The 20698-nt window shown below is 42.8% G+C and overlaps 1 protein-coding gene across 1 annotated transcript in view; it reads right to left on the bottom strand.

The window, feature by feature from the left end:
- smarcc2 (SWI/SNF related BAF chromatin remodeling complex subunit C2) overlaps positions 1-20698 on the bottom strand; it is a 145374-nt gene that overhangs the window by 49355 nt on the left and 75321 nt on the right. Inside the window, exons 10-14 of the mRNA XM_078534530.1 lie at positions 16058-16188; positions 7132-7191; positions 5837-5874; positions 4130-4260; positions 3008-3079 (exon numbers count right to left, since the gene is read on the bottom strand). Of these exons, the coding sequence (XP_078390656.1) occupies positions 3008-3079; positions 4130-4260; positions 5837-5874; positions 7132-7191; positions 16058-16188 (432 nt within the window). The remainder of the gene's footprint in view (positions 1-3007; positions 3080-4129; positions 4261-5836; positions 5875-7131; positions 7192-16057; positions 16189-20698) is intronic.

The raw sequence follows: 20698 nt of genomic DNA, 5'->3' as shown, positions 1-20698 counted from the left end.
GAGATATCCTCGGAGTGTGAAAGGTGCTATACAAATTCAGGTTTCTTTCTTGCCAATTTACCAACCCTGAATTTAATTCAAAGTGTGTCCCTCCAACATATTTCTGAATCAGGTTTTCACCTTTTTGAAGGCCTCGCGATAAATGCGAGTGATCCTCAGTGGAGGGTCCTAAATCCAGTCAGCCCCTTGGTCCCACACTGATGTCAGTTTTGTCTGGTCACTTCTTTTGAGATGTGTGTGCACTTAAAATAAGTACTGCCGAGGTTTACTCATGTGGGAAGTTTCTTCTTAAAAGTGTCTGCCAAGTTTGGAAATACTTGGACCTTTTATCAACAGAAAGGATTCGGAAAAACAGCTGCATTTAAGGATTGTGTTTTTACATAAGTTCAAAATCAAAGCACCAAGATAAAAGGTGGTTCATATGCTGATAGACTGGACATTGGAATCGTTCTCCTGAAGACGGTAAAAAAAATCGTTAAAGCCTGTCTTGGTAATCAGTAAACACCTCACATCAATCAAGTGAGAAGGTTCCTAGTCCCAGAGGCTCAGCAAAGGGGGTCTGGCAATGACCACCCCTCAGATTGTGAACACTGGGATGTAAAAGCTAGTGGCAGAGACACAGGCAATCAGGTCCAGCAAAGGCTGCAAAGTCAGTCAATCTTTAAACAGGAAGCTATGAGGGCAAACTCTGGCCAGGCACAGAAGAATAGAGGAAATTATTTAGTTTAAGTCAAGTAGAAGAACAGCATGTTCACTATTATGTATTATTACACATTGTACTGATCGGATTAAGTGAGTGTGACCATGACTGTTGCTCTGTATGTTCACTTGTTGTGAAATAAAGCACCCTAATGATTCATGTATAATCTCATCCTACTAAGTATTTTCTCAATCTGCCTTTGGAAAGGTCGGAGGCATACATGTGAAAAACACAGGTATTAAGTTAAGATCACAGTGGGATACTATTAGTATACTGCTAGGTGGTTGTGTTACTGCATAGTTAGACATTAGGCAGTATGAGTCAACACTGGCACATAGAGAACGTGGGATCTACTTACAGGGGTGAGTGACTCCACTGAGCCTGACAAAGTCTCTATGACAGAACAAAATTTAGAACTATTTTGTTTTCTCACTATTGCTGTATACACTGTATGTGCTATTACTGTTTCTCTCTCTGGTGCTTCCCATTGGTGACAGCATACTGTGTGCTTCTGTAACTGTCTAATCGGGGGTTCCTTCTGAGTGCTACCTCAGCGGGAAGAATAGTCTGCTACACCTCATTATTATTGTTTTTGGGATGTGGTTGTTGCTGACCACATTTATTGTCCATCCCTAGTTCCCCCAATGGTGGGCCTTCTCCAGGAACTGCTGTAATCCTTGTGGTGACAGGGATTGTTTTACAACTGAATGGCTTGCTAGATTACTTCTGAGGGTATTAAGAGTCACCCTCAGTGTGGGCCTAGTGTCACATGTTGGTCAGAACGGATAGTGGTGGTAGGCTCTCTTCCATCTAAGACGTTAATGAACTGGTTGGCATTTGATGCCTATTAGGCTGCTTTCATGGTCATTCTTATGGTCCCAGCCCACAAATTACCAGATTTGTTGAGTTCAATTTTAAAACCAGCCACAGTAGGATTTGAAATATGTTGATCGTTAAATACCATAACCACTACAATACTGTTTCTGATTTATGTGACTAACATAGGAGACAAAGTGTTAGTAATGGGCCACCTTCCTATGCTAGATCCTGAGATAGCCCAGCAACCAGTACTTTGAAATCCACATTGGCTACTTGCTTATGGCTGCCATTTGTTACGAACACTGGACTTTACAAAATGGTTATGTTTTAAAATGTTTCCTTTAACTTAAGGTTAACTTAATTGGGAATTCGGAAGCACCCCAGCTCAGAGACATGCCTTTGTGATCTGGCTGCTATGGAGATGAAACTCACACAGAAACCTATTGAAATCAAGTGACAGTTTTCACACTTGCACACAGTAACTCACGGTAAAGGGACAGCTGCTTTGTGAGACACAGGGACAGAGACAAAGCAGATATTGCTGTGTGGGGTAGAGGAGGGCTGGTTTGCGTTAATAAACAAGCAGGATGCTTCCGAGAGCGGGATTTCTGTTCAAAAGGAACGGGGCAGGACTGATAGGGCTTTTGGACATTTAAGGAACAAGGAGTCACCGAGGTGGGCCTTGCTGGTGAAAGTCAAATCCAGAAGACTCAGGCTGAGTGGAATGACTTTCGAAGGACACTGGAAGTTTCAACCTAGTGCAGCAGGGTGAAGTGAGCTTGCTGGAGAGCCAGGGGGAACTTTGGGCTTGTTCTTGTAGTGCTACACGTCTGCCAGAAGTCCAGTGCACAGCGAAGGGGTTGTAAGGTGCATCTTGACTGCACTAGTTAATTTAAATAGAAGTGCCTTTTCTTTAGTTCCATGCTGATTTTGGTTTGTTACAGTGAAAGTCTTAAAATGAGAAATCTTGTGCTTTGGTGATTTCCATTAGTCGTTAGGGCAATTCATCTCTCAGTCTCTATGGGGATTGTAACACATTTGATTCTCTATGAATCCTTTAAAGGAGCCAGGTGTGTTTAGTGGATGTGATGCACCCTTAAAGACAGCAACTTTTTCAATGCCTCCCCTTCGCATGCCTTGGCTGCAGGGTAGTTTTTTTTATATATATATATATATAAATGACTGGTGATCTGTGTGGGAATGAACCATTGGCCACAACTAAGGAGTGTGAAACTGGTCATCAAGGTTCTTTTAAGATGATCCCCTCACCTGCCAATTCAGAAGTGAAGGGCTTCTGCCTGTCATAATTTAATGGATCCCATGAGTTGACATCCTGAACTGGGAGTACTTATGTTGGTACATCATCTGATTCCTTTCAAGAGCTGTAACTCAAACTAAAGTCTTCCAATGTGTTGTGCTCCTGGGAACCAATCTGATATTTACTATTCTTTACAGAAAGCGATGACTTATCTGCAAATAAATACTCACATTTCCGGGGTTTTGGATTTGTTTTTTCCATTGAAGAATTCTGGGAGAGCTCGTCGCTCAATGGCATGGACACTGTTGAGAAGAATAATAATTTAGGCCTTGTCGGAACTATTAACTTCCGCTCAAAATTCCACCCAAAAGGAAGCTCCATGATAACCTGCGCTCAGTTACAGCCCCATGACGAGGAGTTTGGAGTCCTTTTTGTGTTTCCAGGTAGCTAAGTGTTAATATTGTGTGCTCCAGTCTGCTAATGTCTCTGTTCTAGATTTGAAACGATTACATTAAAAGTTGAAGTGAAATTCGAGATAAGTTGGAAACACTTGATGCTGGCTGGGCAGTTAAGAGGGGAGCTTCCTGAGATAAGTAGCTCTTCCCACCCAGCCCTCCCCCGATGCCTATCACTTTCCTGCTGTTCTCCTTCAAGTTGAGTTTAGGGTGAGAGAAACATGGCATCAGAGTTAGATTTGGAGGGTAATTTTAACCTCACCCACACGGCGGGAAACTGGCAGCATCAGATCGACCACCCGTTTATTTCCCACGGACTTCGATACGCAGTAAAATCGGGGATGGGGGTGGGGGGAGGGGCGGTGCAGAGAACAGGCTTCCAGTCTCATCTCAACAGGTTCCTATTGAGCGGGTTAAGTTCAAATTCCTCCTTTGATTCCTCTTGGATGCAGATAGTAGGCCACCTGGACTCTTGGATTTGGCGGGGTAGAAATATTAATGTCTTTGGAGTGCATATTGTCATACAACACATGTATGCTCAGTGATTATAGAAATTTCAATGCAGGGAGAGCCCATTTGGCCTCTTTAACTGGTGCCATCTACTTTAATAATTTTCCTGTACAGTTACAGACTGCAGCACAGGAGGAGCTCATTTGGCCCATCAGATCAAGGAAATAAAATTCAATGGGAAAAGCATATCTGTCGTACCTCGTAGCCCAAATGAAAGACAGTACTATCCTGGGAACTTGCAAACCATATGCAGTGGGACATAAGTGAAGTGAAAATGAATATCCGACTTAGAAGATTTCAAGTAATGATAACTGATCGTTATTCACCAAAAAAAATGTACGTCAGCCTCAGCATAGCTAATAAAAGCACCAATTGCCACAGGGATACCTGTTGTAGTCAAACCATGCTGCATAGCTGGGTATGATGATGTGGTGAGTCTGCTCTGTCACGTTGTCCTCATGTAAGTCAGGATTCTTTGTCTGTTCCCCTTTGTTTCCAGCAGAAGTGTCTTCCTCGTCCTGGAGTAGGAAAACACAATTCACCTTCTGCTGCTGTGTGCAAAGGACTTATTCTGTTATTAAGTCCGATCCTCCACTTAGTTTTCTGATACTGGACCATTCACAAATGACAGAACACATTCCTGACATATCCAGGCAGTCACCTTGCAAAAAGTCACAACCTTTTAAATTGAATGCCCCTGGGAAACAACGTTCAACCATGAACCTTCAAGCATGTGATCAGCAGAGAGCTTCACAGAGGTATTTAACACAGCTTGAGTTATGGCTAATGCAGCACAGTAGATAGAAGAGTGCAATCCAATGTTATTGAATGTTGACCAGCATCATTATTTGAAAGAAGTGGGCAAATTGTGAGCAAGATTATTTTACAGGTGCCATTGCTCCAATACAAGGTAGCTCCATGCTAGAGCATCACTCCTCATTAGCATCAGGAACATGACTTACTGGAATTTTCAGTGGCACACAGTAGCTTCCCTACTTCAGTCATATTCCCAGTGGCAAACAGCACCCCCGTTGAGCGCGTCACTCTCTTTCTCTCTCCCGATTACACCACTTGATCATACATATCTTCAATTTGCTCTCGTTCCCTGCATGACTGTCTCACTCTCTCTACGTACCATGTGGTTTGAATGTGAGGTCAGGAGGACTACTCTGTTCATCCCTGCTCTATCCATATTGCGGCCAGTATATTTTAATCACACGCCTTGTTGGTCTTTTTAAGGACTGTCTGTTAGGCTGCGTGTAGATGTGGTTCACAGCTTTGACTGCCTCGGGGCAAACCAATATTTCAATGGAGGGCCTCAACCAGGCATTGGGCCCTTGTTTATATATAAAGGAGCCTAACGCCTGCTTCAGGCCATGGGCTTTTTTGGCTGCACTAATATGGTCAGCGGCACACTTCCATCATGTAATGAGCATGCACATCCTGCACTGTTGGAGCCGTGGAAGGCTGTTTAGTGCCAAAACATTAGGTAGTGTGCAGCTGGATTTCCAGGCCTTCTATTGCAGCAAGTGGCCAGTCAGTGGAATATACACTGATGCAGGCAGACAGCATGCTCTAAATGTCTGTACGGTTTGAAACTTTCTTGGGAAAGTTGTCCACAACGGTGACTTGTCCATGGAACAGAACACTGACACCTTCCTGGTTCTTACCCTACCAGGGAGTCTGCACTGGGGCAAGAACAGCTGCAGGCAGAATCACTGAAATGGTCCCGTGTTGGATCGCAGTTGGCCTTCTGGCTGTGTAAGGAGTATCCATCTCCTGGGATGTGACTGACTTGCTCAGTTTGGGAACAGCGCAGTAGAAACAAATAATAACAAAAGTAAAAATATCCCTCTCTGCCTCTTTGCCATCTTAGGCTTTCGCTTGTGGCCCAGTACTTGCACAGTTAATCATCCTCTACACTCTACCTCATTATTTCAGCAAAGATAGACTCAAAAATTCAAAAATAGCAACTCGCACAATTCCAAAAGATGTTTAAAAGCAAAGAAAAAACTGAGGGAAAGGGAACCCTGCAAAACTAACAACTGAAGTGGTACAGAGTGAGCAGGAATGATGCATGAGCAGCATTCTTACCTTGCCTGCAATCTCCAGATTATCATCCTCTTGTTCATCTAGAAGAGAAAACAGAGATCACCACTGCGGGTCTAGCCTGAAGTATAAATGGTTTTAATAGTGCCCCTGTAAGTCCAGAGTATTAAAAAGATTCTTTCCTGTTTCTATCAAATAACAGGTGAAAAGATAAATGTGAAATCGTTCTGCACAGTGAAGCCTCCCTATCTTGTTGGATTTCCGTTATAATGATCTGGATCCTCCAAACATCTAGAGAGTACAGCCTAGGTGGATTGCGAAGGTTCAGGGTTTGCAGGTTGGACACCTGAGTGGTGGACCACCACACTGATGTCTGATCACAGAAATATTAGTTTTCCCTGTATGATAGTCTGCACATGTTCCAGAGCCAGCCTTACTGAGCTTCATGGCAACTGTCGGACATGCCAAGCAGGCTGCTACATGGACCACTTGCCCTGTGCTCAGTTCCCTTATAAATGGGGCTCCAGTCCTTAAGGACATGGTACAGCAGAGTCAACTCCTGGGGGCAGACCTGTGTTCCCCATTAATATCATTGAAGAAACCTGTGGGGGAACGGGCAGTTAGCAGCCCATGGTGTTATCTACCCCAAGGGAATCGACACTACACAAGTAAACCTTTTCCCAATGTTTTTGTTAAATGGAAATTCAGTCGGTCTCAACAGCTTTCACTTCTGACTGATCTTGCTCACAACTTGAACAAGATTGACCAGACCTGGTTAAAAAGTACCACAAACATGAGCATAACTTTTTTTTAGTTAATTTAACTTAGCTATCGCTTTAGTTACAATTTTTAAACAGTTACTTCAATTTACTTCCTTTTTTTTTGGTGTGCTAAGACCTTTTATGTTTATTATGGAAAGCAATTTTTGGGCCTAAATGAATGCTGCTAATTATGTGACTGTGTATGGTAAACATAAACCGGTGCCATGGGATCTTTAACATTTCACCTGACCGAGGAGACAGGGACCTCAGTTTTACATCTCGTCCAAGACAGGGTACCTCATCCAAGGCAGAGCTCCCTCAGTACTGCACTGCAAATTTAGTCTAGATTCTGGACTGGAGTGGGACTTAAACCCAGAAGCAAGGGTTCTCCACTCATTTTTGCTAAAACTTAGGTAGCGAGGTAGGCTGAGGGTTAGAGCTAAACATATAGATGGAGAGAGAGAGAGGTAGACAGATTGATTGACAGCGACAGAAAGATAGGTAGATAGGTGGAGAGATAGAGGTAGAGATGGATAGGCAGAGATGAACAGATAAATAGAATGATAGACTATTCTTTACCTAGATCAGTCATGGTACCGCCTTTCACTGGAGCAGATTCAGAATCTTTCTTCGTATTCACTAAAAGACAAAATCTGAAGATATAAACATTGCAAACTATTCTACAATGACTGCAAACATTTACAAAGAGTTTGCAATAAGCGTGCAGCTGGTAACAAAAATGAACACTGCAAGTTTGAAGGGAACTGTACTCATGCTCACTCCTGTTACTTCCTTCCTTTTATAATCCCACACTTTAAAGAGAGGCTGAAGGTTGTTTCCAGCTGAGATCCAGGACAACCAGCAAAGTTTGAGTTCAACATTCAACTGCAGTTTGAGGCTTACCACCCAAGCTGACGGCAGTGTGAGGTGTGCTTAGCGAGGCACTGGCCAGCAGCGTGATGAATGCTTAATCCAGGAGGGTGGATGAAAGACTGTGCTCCCTGATTGCATATTTTAAAAACCTTGGGAAAGGATTATACATATCAGTTATTCAAAACAGTGTTGTAGAGAAATGTAGGTTCCTTACCCTACCTTATGGGGTCTTTTTCATTCTTCAAACATTATGTATCCTCCACACACCTTAAAGCCAAGCTTGGTAAGCTCTGGGGAAGCCACTTGCTTAGCACACAAATAAAATGTGTGAATAATGCCTATCACACAAAGAGTGAAGGTTCTACAAGAAAGGTAATCAGGCTGCACTTAAGCCTGCTCCATGTAATGTCAGAGTGCAGCAAAGTAGTGCAAATTCAGAGCAGTTAGTCCCTTGCTAAGGAGCTATAATAACAGCTACCAGAAATCTGCCAGGGTCCCTATGGTGTGAATCAATTAAGTCCAGGCAGCAGTGTTCAGCAAACCTGTGAGGATTACTTTAGATAGTAGCTCTGTAAGTACTATCAGAGCCTGATTGAGAAAGTAGCCAGGAAACAGCAAAGAAAAAGGTGGAATGACCTTACCCCAGGCTCCTTGGCTGCAGGACGATAATGCAAAGTACGGAATTAGACACTGAACTATCTGCTAGTTGCTTATTGGCTTGTCTTTGGTCACAAAGCTTCCCAAACGATTTGGACAAGAGACAAAGTCATTAGATTGAGCACATGCACTGAGGAAGTATTAAGGTGCAGGAGTATTATGCGCTAATGATCATGGAGTGGCCTCAATTTTTCCTCAACTCCTAAAATTAATCAGCAACGAATTCATCCTCGATTTTAATCACAACCAACTCTCATAGGTACTCAAACAAAAGATGGTTTTCAAATATCTGATGGTGGTCCAATACGTCGCAGGTACTCAGTGGTTTCAAAAGATCACTGTAGCAGGTCTTAGTGTGATAGGCAAGCTGAAGCAGACACAGGAAAGGAGGGACAGGGAAGGACTAGGCTATCCAGGGCTGTGTATCAACCGCAGGGGACAGAGCTTCACTTTGTGAGGAGGCTACGCTCCACAATGAATACCACAGGAAAACCTGTGCATTCTTTTAGAATCAGCAACACGTTGCCAGCAGTCATAAAGTGAAGACTACACCAAATGTTTATGCCACAGGGTTCTTCTAGGCACCAGCAGGAGGAATCACAGTGATCAGCCAGTTTACTGCTCTATGGGGAACGTCACGGATACTCGGGTTTGACATGCTGATCTTTATGCTACACTCAATACCTGGATGTAAAAGCAGCTGTAGCGGGAGACACGGTTCCTTTAATTGGGGTACCAACTACATTCATGCACCTGTGCAACATCCTATTGCCATCAGGAAACGCAAGTCTTGCATTTATATAGCGCCTTTCCCATCTTCAGGGCATCCCATAGTGCTGAACAAGCAATGAAATACTTTTGAAGTCTAGTTGCTGCAGTGATGCAGGCATGCAGGGCAGACATCTTTTGCGCAATTATTGATGTACAAATGGTCAGCGACTACTGCTGCCAGAATTCTCCAGCTCATTGCACAGCTTCCAGGGATGGTCAACGAGGCCCATTTCTTAATGAAACTGCGCGCTCCCCAATTATTCTGAAATGGCAACTGGTTGAAAGTTGGCTCCTCAGAGATGTGAGGGTAATTTTTGCCATCACAGTAAACCAGTACAGCAGATCACCCACCTTTTATAGAGCCCGCTTGATTTGGATGGGAATGAACGGTGGGTGAGTGATCTGCTTCAGCAACTTACTGCCCAAGCATGAAGGTGAAAATTAGCCCCATGAGTAATCCATTCAAAATCCATCTGCTAAATAAGCCCTGCACCACACAGCAAAGAGTCTTTTAGGAAGTGCATGTGAACACCAGAAGTATTGCTGAGTAGACATCTGGTGTTCTCAAACAGTTCCAATGTTTATACTGCATCAGGATGTCTTACAATGTGCCGAAGAGAGAGTTGGAAGAATGGCCGTGGTATTCTGCACACTGCCATAAAAAAGCTTATCCATCTAAGTATGGATGAGCAGCAGCAGCAGGAAAAGGATGTTGATACTGGCAAGTCAGCAGAGCATGAGGACCTAGTGCTTTTGAATGATGCAATCTTCTATTAAAGGTGGTGGAAACCAATCACTGGGAAACACTATGAACTCACAAACCACTATTTCTTATTTTGCTCACAGTTTTTTTATTATTTTGCTCTCTTTATATCATGAAGATAAACACAGAACGTTTTAGTGGATGTTGTGCCTCTATTTCAGTAAAGGAAGAACTTGCTTTTATATAGCGCCTTTCATGCTTTTAGCTTGTTTTAAAACACTTCACAGACAATTATATGCTTTTGAAGTGCAGTCACCATTACTTTGTAGACAGAAGCGACAGCAGATTTGCGCACAGCCGGATCTAACAAATAGCGGCAAGATAAATGGCCAGATTATCTGTATTTTTTGCTGACTGTGGTTTTAGGATGAATGTTGAGCAGCAAGTCCCCTGCTCTTCTGGTCGTGTCATGAGATCTTTAATATCCAACAGGTAAACAGGGCCTTTGTGTGGTGCTTCATATGAAAGACCTTTCTAATAATGGCGAAGATGTAGTGCGTGTTTAGCATAAGATGCCTCTGTGCTGTCCTCTTGTGCTGCAGGTACTAATGCCTCAAGCACTTTCTCCTATACTACTTCTAAATGATACTTCATTGGAAGGGTTAAGCAAGGACAATCAGCTCGGGATTCTTCTTGCCATCTGCCCCTATACACTACAGACTCATATAGTCGTGCTGATGTACCAGGAATAAATTGGTTCAGCTGTGGGGCACGTATGCTTTGAGCAGTTTCTCCTGGAAAGGGACTGGTGGTAATTACCAAGCCACCCACTTGATCGTCTGGTCAAATGCCCCGACTGGCAGTCGAGTCTTCACATCGGCTACAACTTCATTCCAGCGCAAACCATTGCACGGCAACAAGATCGCTGAATCCCTTACTCTCAGCTGCCTGAAATGCAGCTGTAAGCATGGCATCACATCACGGACTGTGGGTCTCCCAAAGGTTTGGCATCATTGCAAGAGATGCTCGAATTGCGATTGCCTTCTACATGCCTGAGGTCCCCTTGCAGATGTTGTAGATGGTGCTTGCTGTTCAATGTAGAACTGGGCAATGGATTTCAGGATTCTGCTCAAATCATTGTGCACTTTACTCTGGAAGACAACAAATTCCTGGTTCAGCTGTTCATGCCCAGAAAGCATTCCCTTTGATAACTGCCAATTGTAAAGAATCTGGCAGCAGCTGTGACCTCTGCTCAGCAGAAACCTTTCTTCAACCACCACCTCTGCCTTTTCCTTATCTAAGTCACTGCAAGTCAGCTGAGCTGGTACTTGCTTATTGTTATGTCAGTGATGTATTGCTAAGGCTTGCTTATCTTGAGTGACAAAATGATGCTTCTGGGATTCGGGCATTTCTATGGAAAGAGAAACTGAAAGGATAAATGCAGCGGCAGGTTTAGGGTCTTTTAAGCTGCACAAACAGTGGGTGCTTTGTTTTGTGCTGAAGTTTGATTATCCATTAACACAGTAAATTGTACTAATAAACATGCTCATGTCAGCAAAATTGCCCATCACCTAGCCCCTCTAAGAACTCTAATTCTGTCATTTGGGAACTTGAATATTGATGAAAAGAGAGACACTTTGTTTAAGTTTTTTGATGTACTCATCAGGACAAATGCAAAACTGCCAAATTTCAAATGATTGCAACAGTTCATATTGAAAGAGAAAGGGGTGTTGATCGGTCACAAGTCAACTCTGATTGGCCGAGTTGTTGTCATGGAGAAAGCAATGAGGAACTATAGGCCCCCCAAACACATGGGTAACTCAAAAATAGGCACAAGGGTTGAACATATTCCTTTTGTTTGAAGAGAACCAATTCCTGCATATAAATGTATATTGCTTCTAGTAAGCATAAATGAGCCACATTACGAGTTTGACTGATTATCTTACATTTGTTGTTAGCATACTCAGGCTTGTTCAGAAAGTGCTGCGCAATCGCAGAATCACATCTAACAATAGACATTTTGTCTTGGGTTTTGCAAGCATGGGCTGGTTGAGGATGGTCTGTACTCTATTACAAATAACCAAGGGAACATGCTGTCTGATTCCATCAGCCGATCACTGGGATGTACTGGCATCACACTAGCACTAAAATTCATACACGACATTGCTCAGTTATGTTGTATGTAGGATGCCTTTTTGGACTGATGACTGTATCCGGTTATTGGAAAATAGCAGCAGTGTCAAACAGCTTGCTTGACACCATGTATGCCCAAATCGATAGTGTGGCCGTAGGATTCCTTCTAGGTCCAGCGCTCACTAACATTTTCATTGGTTTCCAAAAGAAGCACACCTTTGATGGAACGAGCCCTAACCTCCTACCCAGTGCATATTTCCAATGCGTAATGATATGCTCGTGATTGTTGAATTGCATCTGCATGTAAGGATTTCCATACACACTTCAATACACTCCATCCTCTGCTCAAATTCACTTTTGGGATGAAGCAGTCTCTTTCCTCGACCTGCTAGTTGAGAAATTGGGTTCTCCACTACTATCTACCACAAGCCTTTTGGGATTTGTATAGCTCTGCACGCTATAGGATTGGCCTGATCGGCAATCTTGTAAATAGGGCCTGAGCCATTTGCTCACCTTGCAAGCTTGAAGCAGAATTAGAGCACATCAAAGTTATCCTATGGGACAATGGCTATCCTGATCAGATCATTGTTCACTGTGTATCGTACAAACTCGCAAATTGGCCAAAGGCTGCTACTTTAGGACCTGAAAAGTGCCTCGTTTACCACAAATTACTCTGGAAAGGCAATGTCTTGCAAAAATTTGAACCAACAGGTCAAGCAAGCTATTTCACGCTGCTACTATGCAGTGGCTACTAAGTGGTGTGTTCTACTAACAGGATGCAGCCGTCAGTCCAAAATGACGTTCTGCCTACGACACAACTGAGCAATGTCGTGCATGAATTTCAGTGCCAGGTACATAGGCTGCACATCCCAGTGATTGGTTGATTGAATCAAACAGCATGTTCCTTTGGTTGTTCGTGATAGGCAGAGCACAGGCTGTACTCAACTAGCCAGTGCTTGCAAAATCGAAAACAAAATGTCCACTGTTGGATGTGATTCTGCGATTGGGCAGCACTTGCTGAACAATCCTGAGTGTGCGAATAGCTGCACTTACAACAAACCTAAGATAATCAGTCGAGCTCATAATATGGCTCATTTACACCTGCTAGAAGCAACATTCATTCATACACAGGGATCCATTGCCTTGCACCTTTTTTGAATTACCTGGGAGCTTGAAGAGCCTATAGCTCCTTGTTGCTTTCTCCATGGCAACGCCTCAGCCAATCAAAGTTGACTTGCAACCAATCAGCACCCTTTTCTCCTGTAGTATAAATTGTTGCGATCATTTGAACTTTGGCATTCTTGTGCTTGTCCTGATGAGTGGAAGATGAAAAACTTTGGCAATATGTCTCTCTTTTCAGCAATAACTCTAATTCTATGGTTGGCGTCATCACTGCTTGAAGCAGGTTAAGAGTGTTAGTGCCACGAGCTATTCTGAGGTGCTATTTCTTGTGGGATGCCAACTTTTTCAAGGAGAACAACAAGGTACACAGATTCGCTGGATATTATACAGTGAGGAGTTTAGGCTGCAGCATGTTTTGTGTATGCATAATTTAATACAAATGTAAAGGATCTTGGCAGGTGAACCTCTAATATTTGACTGAATACATTTTATGTATACATACAGATAGGCAAGTGTCAATCTTTCTCAGCTTCACCCTTCTATTTTTCTTTTACTGGCCTGCTCTAATACTTCCCCAACAATCTTCATTCGTTCCCTTTGCTGTAACGAACTGGGTTAACTCAGGTTAACAATATAGTTTGTGAAACTATTCAAGTAAACATTTACCACGTATTTTGATACCCTCAGGACATTCACATTCAACCTTGCCGCTAAACTTTGTGTTTTTCCCGAAGACACCTTGTCCCAGGTATCACTCTTGGTGTGGCAGGAGGTCATACCACTTTCACCACCTGTCTGATCACCGCGTGATCCTGATCTACAACTTGGGTAGACTCTTTGCCCTGACTTGATCAGATCCCCGCTCTGTCAGCTGTAAGCAGAATGGGTTCTTCCATGAACTGAGCTTTGCAGGACTTGTAGCCTCCTCCTATTTTCACATTAAATAATGCAGCCCAGATCAGAACTGGCCGCTATGCCCCGTTTATACCAGTCTGGTTTTTTAGTCGAGCATTAGTTTTAATTTAATCAAAAACACACAGTTCTCCTGTTTATGTCTGTGGGCGTGCTTTAACAATAGGAGAAAATATTAACTCTCATTTAATTAATTCTGCGTGTTAAGAGTAATTTTACTTAAAGTAGTGACTGAGGGCTGAACAGTCATCTATATACTGCAAAACACACTACTGTGTATAAAGTGTTGAGATAGCAATATCTAGGCCTGGATAAAACTGGAGAGCAATTTTGAGGCAATATTGGAGCGTGTTCCAAGGGCCTGCCAGTCAGAACGGAAAATCAAACACAGCTGATCGAGAGGGCAGTCAGTCCACTTATGGAGTCAAAACAGTAAACGTGCACTTAACAAACTTCTACATTGATACATCTCTGACTTCTTCCAGCTCTGGCAAAAGGCAATCAACCCGAAACATTAACTCTGCTTCTCTCTCCCCAGGGTGCTGCCAGACCTGCTGAGCTTTTCTGTTTCTATGTTTTGATTTCAGATTTCCAGAATCCGCGGTATTTTGCTTGATACTGAAGTAAGTTTGAAGGGTGTGCACATTCATTTTTGAAGATCAGTTTGCTATGATCAGTAGAGTGAGCCTTAACTCAGTCGTAGCATTGCTGCCTCTCTCAGAAGGTCAAATGAGGTGTTTTGTCAGTTAGAGGCTATAATCATACAAATTGTTATAAATACAAGACGTTACGCATTTGGGCCCCACTCCAGACAGCCCTGGTGAGTGGAAATGAGAGCGCCTGCTGCTGAATACTGGGTCGGCATCTCATGTTCGAGGTAAGTGGCGTTGCCACCCCTCCCATTACAATCTGAGAAACCAATTGACCAGACGTGAATATTCAAGGGCACATTATGCCCTGAGGTGAACTTTAAACAGGGCTTTATAAACATTCTGGCTGCTGCGAAGCCAAACGGTAATACCTTGTATTGATTATTTCCCCCTTTGAAATGGAACCCACAAACTTCCACATGTGATGAAGAAGTGGATTTCTTTAGGTCTATGGTTGCAAGCACCAACCCCCCCCTCGGACATATATGGAATGTACAGCACGGAAACAGGCTATTTGGCCCAACTGGTCCATGTTGGTGCTCACAGATGTGTACACTTTTCTCAAAATTGAAGAACTGAGCTTTGTGAACCATCCTCTCATCCCCACCTTTCCTTCGGCATTTATTGGTGCACAACCTTCAAAACATAATCCTGATATAAATTGCTGAGTCTCATTGAACCTCCTTTCACATTCAGTGATGCCTGAACTAGGCCGTGGGGCATCAGTTCGGCTAAAAGCAGCTTCTCACAATCCTAAGATCGAAGCAAAATGCTGCGGATGCTGGAAATCTGAAATAAAAACAGAAAGTGCTGGAAAAACTCAGCAGGTCTGGCAGCGTCTGTAGAGAGAGAAACAGAGTTAACGTTTCGAGTCTGCATGTCCGTATGGATAAGCTCGGAAGAGGAGTTATATGGACACGAAACGTTAACTCTGTTTCTCTCTCCACAGATGCTGCCAGACCTGCTGAGTTTTTCCAGCACTTTCTGTTTTTACCTCACAATCCTAACCTTTTGGATCAAACAGGATTTCACTCGACTTTGTTTTATTTCTGATTTTAATCCAATTTATTTCTCCAGTCCAGAGATTATCTGGGCCTGAGCACAAAATCTCGTGACATGAATATGTTTGTAGTGAGGATCAGTGATACACAGCTGCTGTCTATAAACCCCTGAAAGTGGCAGAATCGATGCCTAAAGTACTCTAATGATGACTGCGCCCTTGGGAAATCAAAAACCTTCTCCCAAAGTCAACAATGTTTGATGCTTCACTTGATAAATTTGCACAGCACTTAAAACTCTACGGTACACCACAGCACAGTGTACAGTCAATAGCAACAGTATACAATGTTGGAATGTTAAGTTCTACGATTTATATTTGAAAATAACTGACTCCGTCCTTCAATCTGTCACTGCAGTTCAGCATAGCAGAAATACAATCTTAAGACATTTTGGGTGGCTGTCGGGCAGTGCATCAGGGTGAACACTAGCCGTTCAGCTCTGGTGCCTGGAACTAAATCCAATTTGGACTTAAGGTGGCTAGTCTCTGGGACAATTCAAATAAGATGAACTTAGAACAGTCCCAATCTACCTGCAATTGAACAAATGCCCATAAATATCATGTACAATCAATAGGTCAATATAAATTCAAACTGACTAAAAGCATTAAACGAGAAAAACTTATTACCACTTTTCGGTAGTGTGACCTCTTCTACGTTGGGGACAGGGGAGGGTTCATCCATATCCTTGGTCAGGTCCTCTTGGTCCTCCTCTCGATGTCCTCGCTTTGACTTGGCATATGGTGTGGCAGGACTGCGTCTTAAAACAAGGTGCAATGCGGTCATCCGCTCGAGAGTACAACATTCTAACTCTTTCTTTATGTAGTCAGAAATTCTATCGCTAGCAGCTACATTCAGTGTGTGTGGAAAATGCTCCAGATACCAGTACTGTCACTCCATCAAGGTCCTTTTTTATTTTACATTCAATCAATCTTGTGCTGTAATGATGCAGAAGAGGATTTCTACTATCCAAGGCCCCAGTCAAAATATGTAAATGCTGGAAATAGGTAAGGCAGCATTGCAATTTATACCCAACATCCAACGGCAGCTAAACAAACATGGCTCCTCACTTTGCTATGTTGCTATTAGGCTATAGTTGGGTTGCTGTGAAGCTATGCTCGAGTTTCATTTCAGTTTAATATGGGCCACAGGCACATAATAAAATGCAAATAGAACAACAAGGGCTCAGCAACTCTGAATGCTCCAACACATCCTGCACAATTTTCAGTGTCACAGGTCGATGCCAATATTAGTTCCCAAAGGATGTGAATAACTACAGATAACAATTCTGAAAAGATCAGAATTCCAACCATGCCATGGACCGAAATAGGGAGATGGCAAAGACCCAAAGTTCAAAGCCTACACTTATTCTTTAACTATATATTCAGTTTCTTTTGGTGGGGTTGAAGCAACCCCATAACTACAGATGGCATCTTGTAGATCACATTTGAAGCTAATTTGGTTAGGGCTGAGGGAAGCACACTACATGTGCAAAAGTTGGGGTGACATTGCAGGTAGTGAATGTCCCATTTGGTCTCCTACACGAACTTCGTCTGGAGGTCCAGGGCTTGCACCATTGGGTTTTGATCCAAATGAAATAGAAGCTGACAAACTGTCAAACCCTAACCCAGAAACCTATACTCCAGAATGATTGGCTGTGTGAGTGTGGGCACATGGAGGCTGCAGCTCATTCAAAGAATGAAGAAGCACCCACAAAGTAGACAGTCTATTGTTACTCTATTACCTAACCTCTACACGCTGCAGGATTGCACCAAACAACAGTAAGGCCTTAACTCAGCTGTCACAGACATTCTGTACTACACAGATAGCAATGTTCAGTGAATGTGTGTTACTCCGTGTAGCAGCCTCGCAAATTCCTTAGGAAAAACCTGATTGAGGAACAGCCAGAAAGCAGCTATGGACCAGCTGGAATGACCTTTAACCTGTTCAGTGACCACTTCAGCTGAGAGAGGCTGGAAGTAATTGACAGAGGGGATGGTGCTGAGTGAAGAAAGAGTGCGAATTTGGCCTGGGTTGAACATGTGCATAGTGCATCCACAACACCAAAGCAGGTAGGTGAGAAAATTAGAAGCAGACTTAGCCTGTGAGAGTAGCAGTTAGCCATGTAAAATGGATGAGGAGCTGGTTTAGTGATGAGTGCGGCGTCTGGTGAAGTGAATCAACAAGTGAATCTACAAAGACTCCACAAGGAATACACATGATGTGTGTCAGGGGGTTGAGGTCAAGGACTAGCTGGGCTATGCTCCACAACACACCTGGTTCCAGAAGGTGGCCTTCAAAAGGCTGAGTGATAATGAGGTAGAGCTTGAATCTGACTGCCTGCAAGGGGAGCAGTGATAGCTAGAACAAAATGCTGTGGGCCCAGAAAGGCTTGAACTCAGTCCTATGAAAAGGATAAGGCACAAGGGTGAGAAATCAAGAGCAACATTCTGGCAGGATGAAGCAAGAGGTTACCCAAAGGGAAAAGAGGCACAAATCATGAAAACAGGTAGCTGTTAATGGTGTGGACATTCCATAATTTGGGGTCAGAAAGTGAGACTTGTAGCTGTAACTGGGAGGCCTGAAAGGGCATAACAAAGGAATGGGTGAAGAAACAAAGGAATGGGTGAAAAAACAAAGGAATGGGTGAAAAAACAAAGGAATGGGTGAAAAAACAAAGGAATGGGTGAAAAAACAAAGGAATGGGTGAAAAAACAAAGGAATGGGTAAAAAAAATCTCAGAAAAGTGGGTAAACAGCCACAAAGAACAAATGGCAGAGTATTAAACAAAATAAAAATCGAAAATGCTGGAAAAACTCAGCAGGTCTGACAGCATCTGTGGAGAGAAAGGCAGAGTTAACGTTTCGAGTCTGTCTGACCCTTCGTCAGAGCTAAAGAGAAGTAGAAATTTATACTGTTTGCCGGAAGGGGGTGGTGGTGGTGGAGCAGGTGCAGCTGGATGGAAGGCCAGCGATTGGTGGCTTCTTATCCAGTTTCACATGCTCCGCCCCCTCTTAAACAGTATAAATTTAATCGCAGTTCTACTTCTCTTTAGCTCTGACGAAGTGTCATGCGGACTTGAAACGTTAACTCTGTCTTTCTCTCCACAGATGCTATCAGACCTGCTGAGTTTTTCCAGCATTTACTGTTCTTATTTCAGATTTCCAGCATTTTGCTTTTATATTAAGCAAGTCTTTTAGAGAACGTTTGAAGAGTTAGCTTATAGATGAAAAGGCTACAACAGGGTAGTAATTTCAAGGTTATTGTTGGCATCATGTGTTGGATGAACTGGTGTTAAGGGAGGTGTTCACACGTTGGTCAATGGCACAGTTCTGGGACAGGGGAAATGGAAAATGGAGGATACTGTACTGGCTTGCTTCCCATGCCCTTGCATATAATTGTAAATAGGGCAACAGGAGAAGATTGGAACAAATAAGGCAGGGGTAGATGTAAACAAAAAATAAATAATGACAACAGAGCAGAAAAGTTAATAAGGGAAGGTGTGTTTGAGAGACAAGTTTAAAATCTTCATACAAACAAAGAGCATCAGGAATGAAGTAATGGAGTTACAGGGATTCCTAACTGGTGGGAATATAAGTATTATTATCATCTCAGAAACATGGTTAACAGCAGTGGATGGTCCAGGAGTTGGAATTGAGAGGGTATGAAGTGTATTGTGACGTTATACTTACAAAGAAAGTTTGGGGGAGTTGCTCCAATGATAAGGAATATTGCAGGAAACACAGAAAGGGAGGGAAGAGCCGAAGAAGAGATAAGGAATGCTATTGCAGTAACAGAGAGGGAAGGGATAGTGTTAGATGGGATAAGGAATTATACTGCTGTTATAAATTGCTGCAGATTGGGATACACTGGAAATACGGTCAGAACAAAAAATGGTTAAGGGAGGTAATTAATTGGTAACTGCTATGGACCACCAGAATAAGTGAGCAGATTGGCAAAGGACTGCTTGGACTGATAAGGAGGATAAGGGGACATTGCAATATACTGATGGGTGATTCTAACATCTGACAAGTTGAATGGACAAATCAGAGAGGACCTAAAGGAAGAAGTGAAAATACAGGCAAATTCACTGTCAGTTAGAGATGGGCTTCACATACAACATGGGAGGCTGGTTACTCAAGGACATACTGTTTGGGGCTTGATGTTCAACAATCTTCAAGCCAAGTAGCCTAAAGATGAGCATCTGTGAGCCAGTGAGACTGTATTGACAAATTTAATATCAAAGCTATTTGCCTGCCTGTTTCCAAGCTATGAAATTGAGAAGGATCTGCTGCAGTCAAGTATCCACATAATGTTTGTTAGACATTCAGTTAAAAGATTTTGAAGGAAACTGATAATATTGGACTCCATTATTTTGTTTTGAAAAAGCTTACGTATTGGCTAAATCAAACTGTGTACTGCCAGACACTTGTTGTATCGCTTCGTTTGTGTAATTAGATTCCCTGAAAATAAATCTGACATGAATTTTAGCCAGAAGAGTCTGACATTATATTGTTTTGCATGCTGGAGAACCATAAGTCTAGAGTGCTCACCAGAAACCTGCTGCAATTCTTTGAACAGGTAATAGTGAACAAGGGTAATCCTCTCACAACAGAATATTGGGAATTTAAAAGGGCATTCACAGTCCCTCCTGCACAGTATTAAAGATATTCATCGAGGATATGGTGTTTTTTCCAGGTTGATTCAAAATTGGCTCAATAAGGACAGAGTGGTAAATAAAACAATCACAGGGAATAGGGAAAAAGTAAACACTGGATTCAGGAAATATTAACAGTACAGGGGGATTGAGGGTACAGTGACATTAACAGTACAGGAGGATTGAGGGTACAGTGATATTAACAGTACGGGGGATTGAGGGTACAGTGATATTAACAGTACAGGGGGATTGAGGGTACAGTGATATTAACAGTACAGGGGGATTGAGGGTACAGTGACATTAACAGTACAGGGGGATTGAGGGTACAGTGATATTAACAGTACAGGGGGATTGAGGGTACAGTGACATTAACAGTACAGGAGGATTGAGGGTACAGTGATATTAACAGTACAGGGGGATTAAGGGTACAGTGATATTAACAGTACAGGGGGATTGAGGGTACAGTGATATTAACAGTACAGGGGGATTGAGGGTACAGTGACATTAACAGTACAGGGGGATTGAGGGTACAGTGACATTAACAGTACAGGGGGATTGAGGGTACAGTGACATTAACAGTACAGGGGGATTGAGGGTACAGTGACATTAACAG

The sequence above is a fragment of the Cetorhinus maximus genome, chromosome X (genome assembly GCF_964194155.1).
Source record: "Cetorhinus maximus chromosome X, sCetMax3.hap1.1, whole genome shotgun sequence".
NCBI classification, from domain to species: Eukaryota; Metazoa; Chordata; class Chondrichthyes; order Lamniformes; family Cetorhinidae; genus Cetorhinus; species Cetorhinus maximus.
The sequence above is the reverse complement of the archived record's forward strand: the minus strand, read 5'-3'. Positions and strand labels throughout refer to the sequence as shown.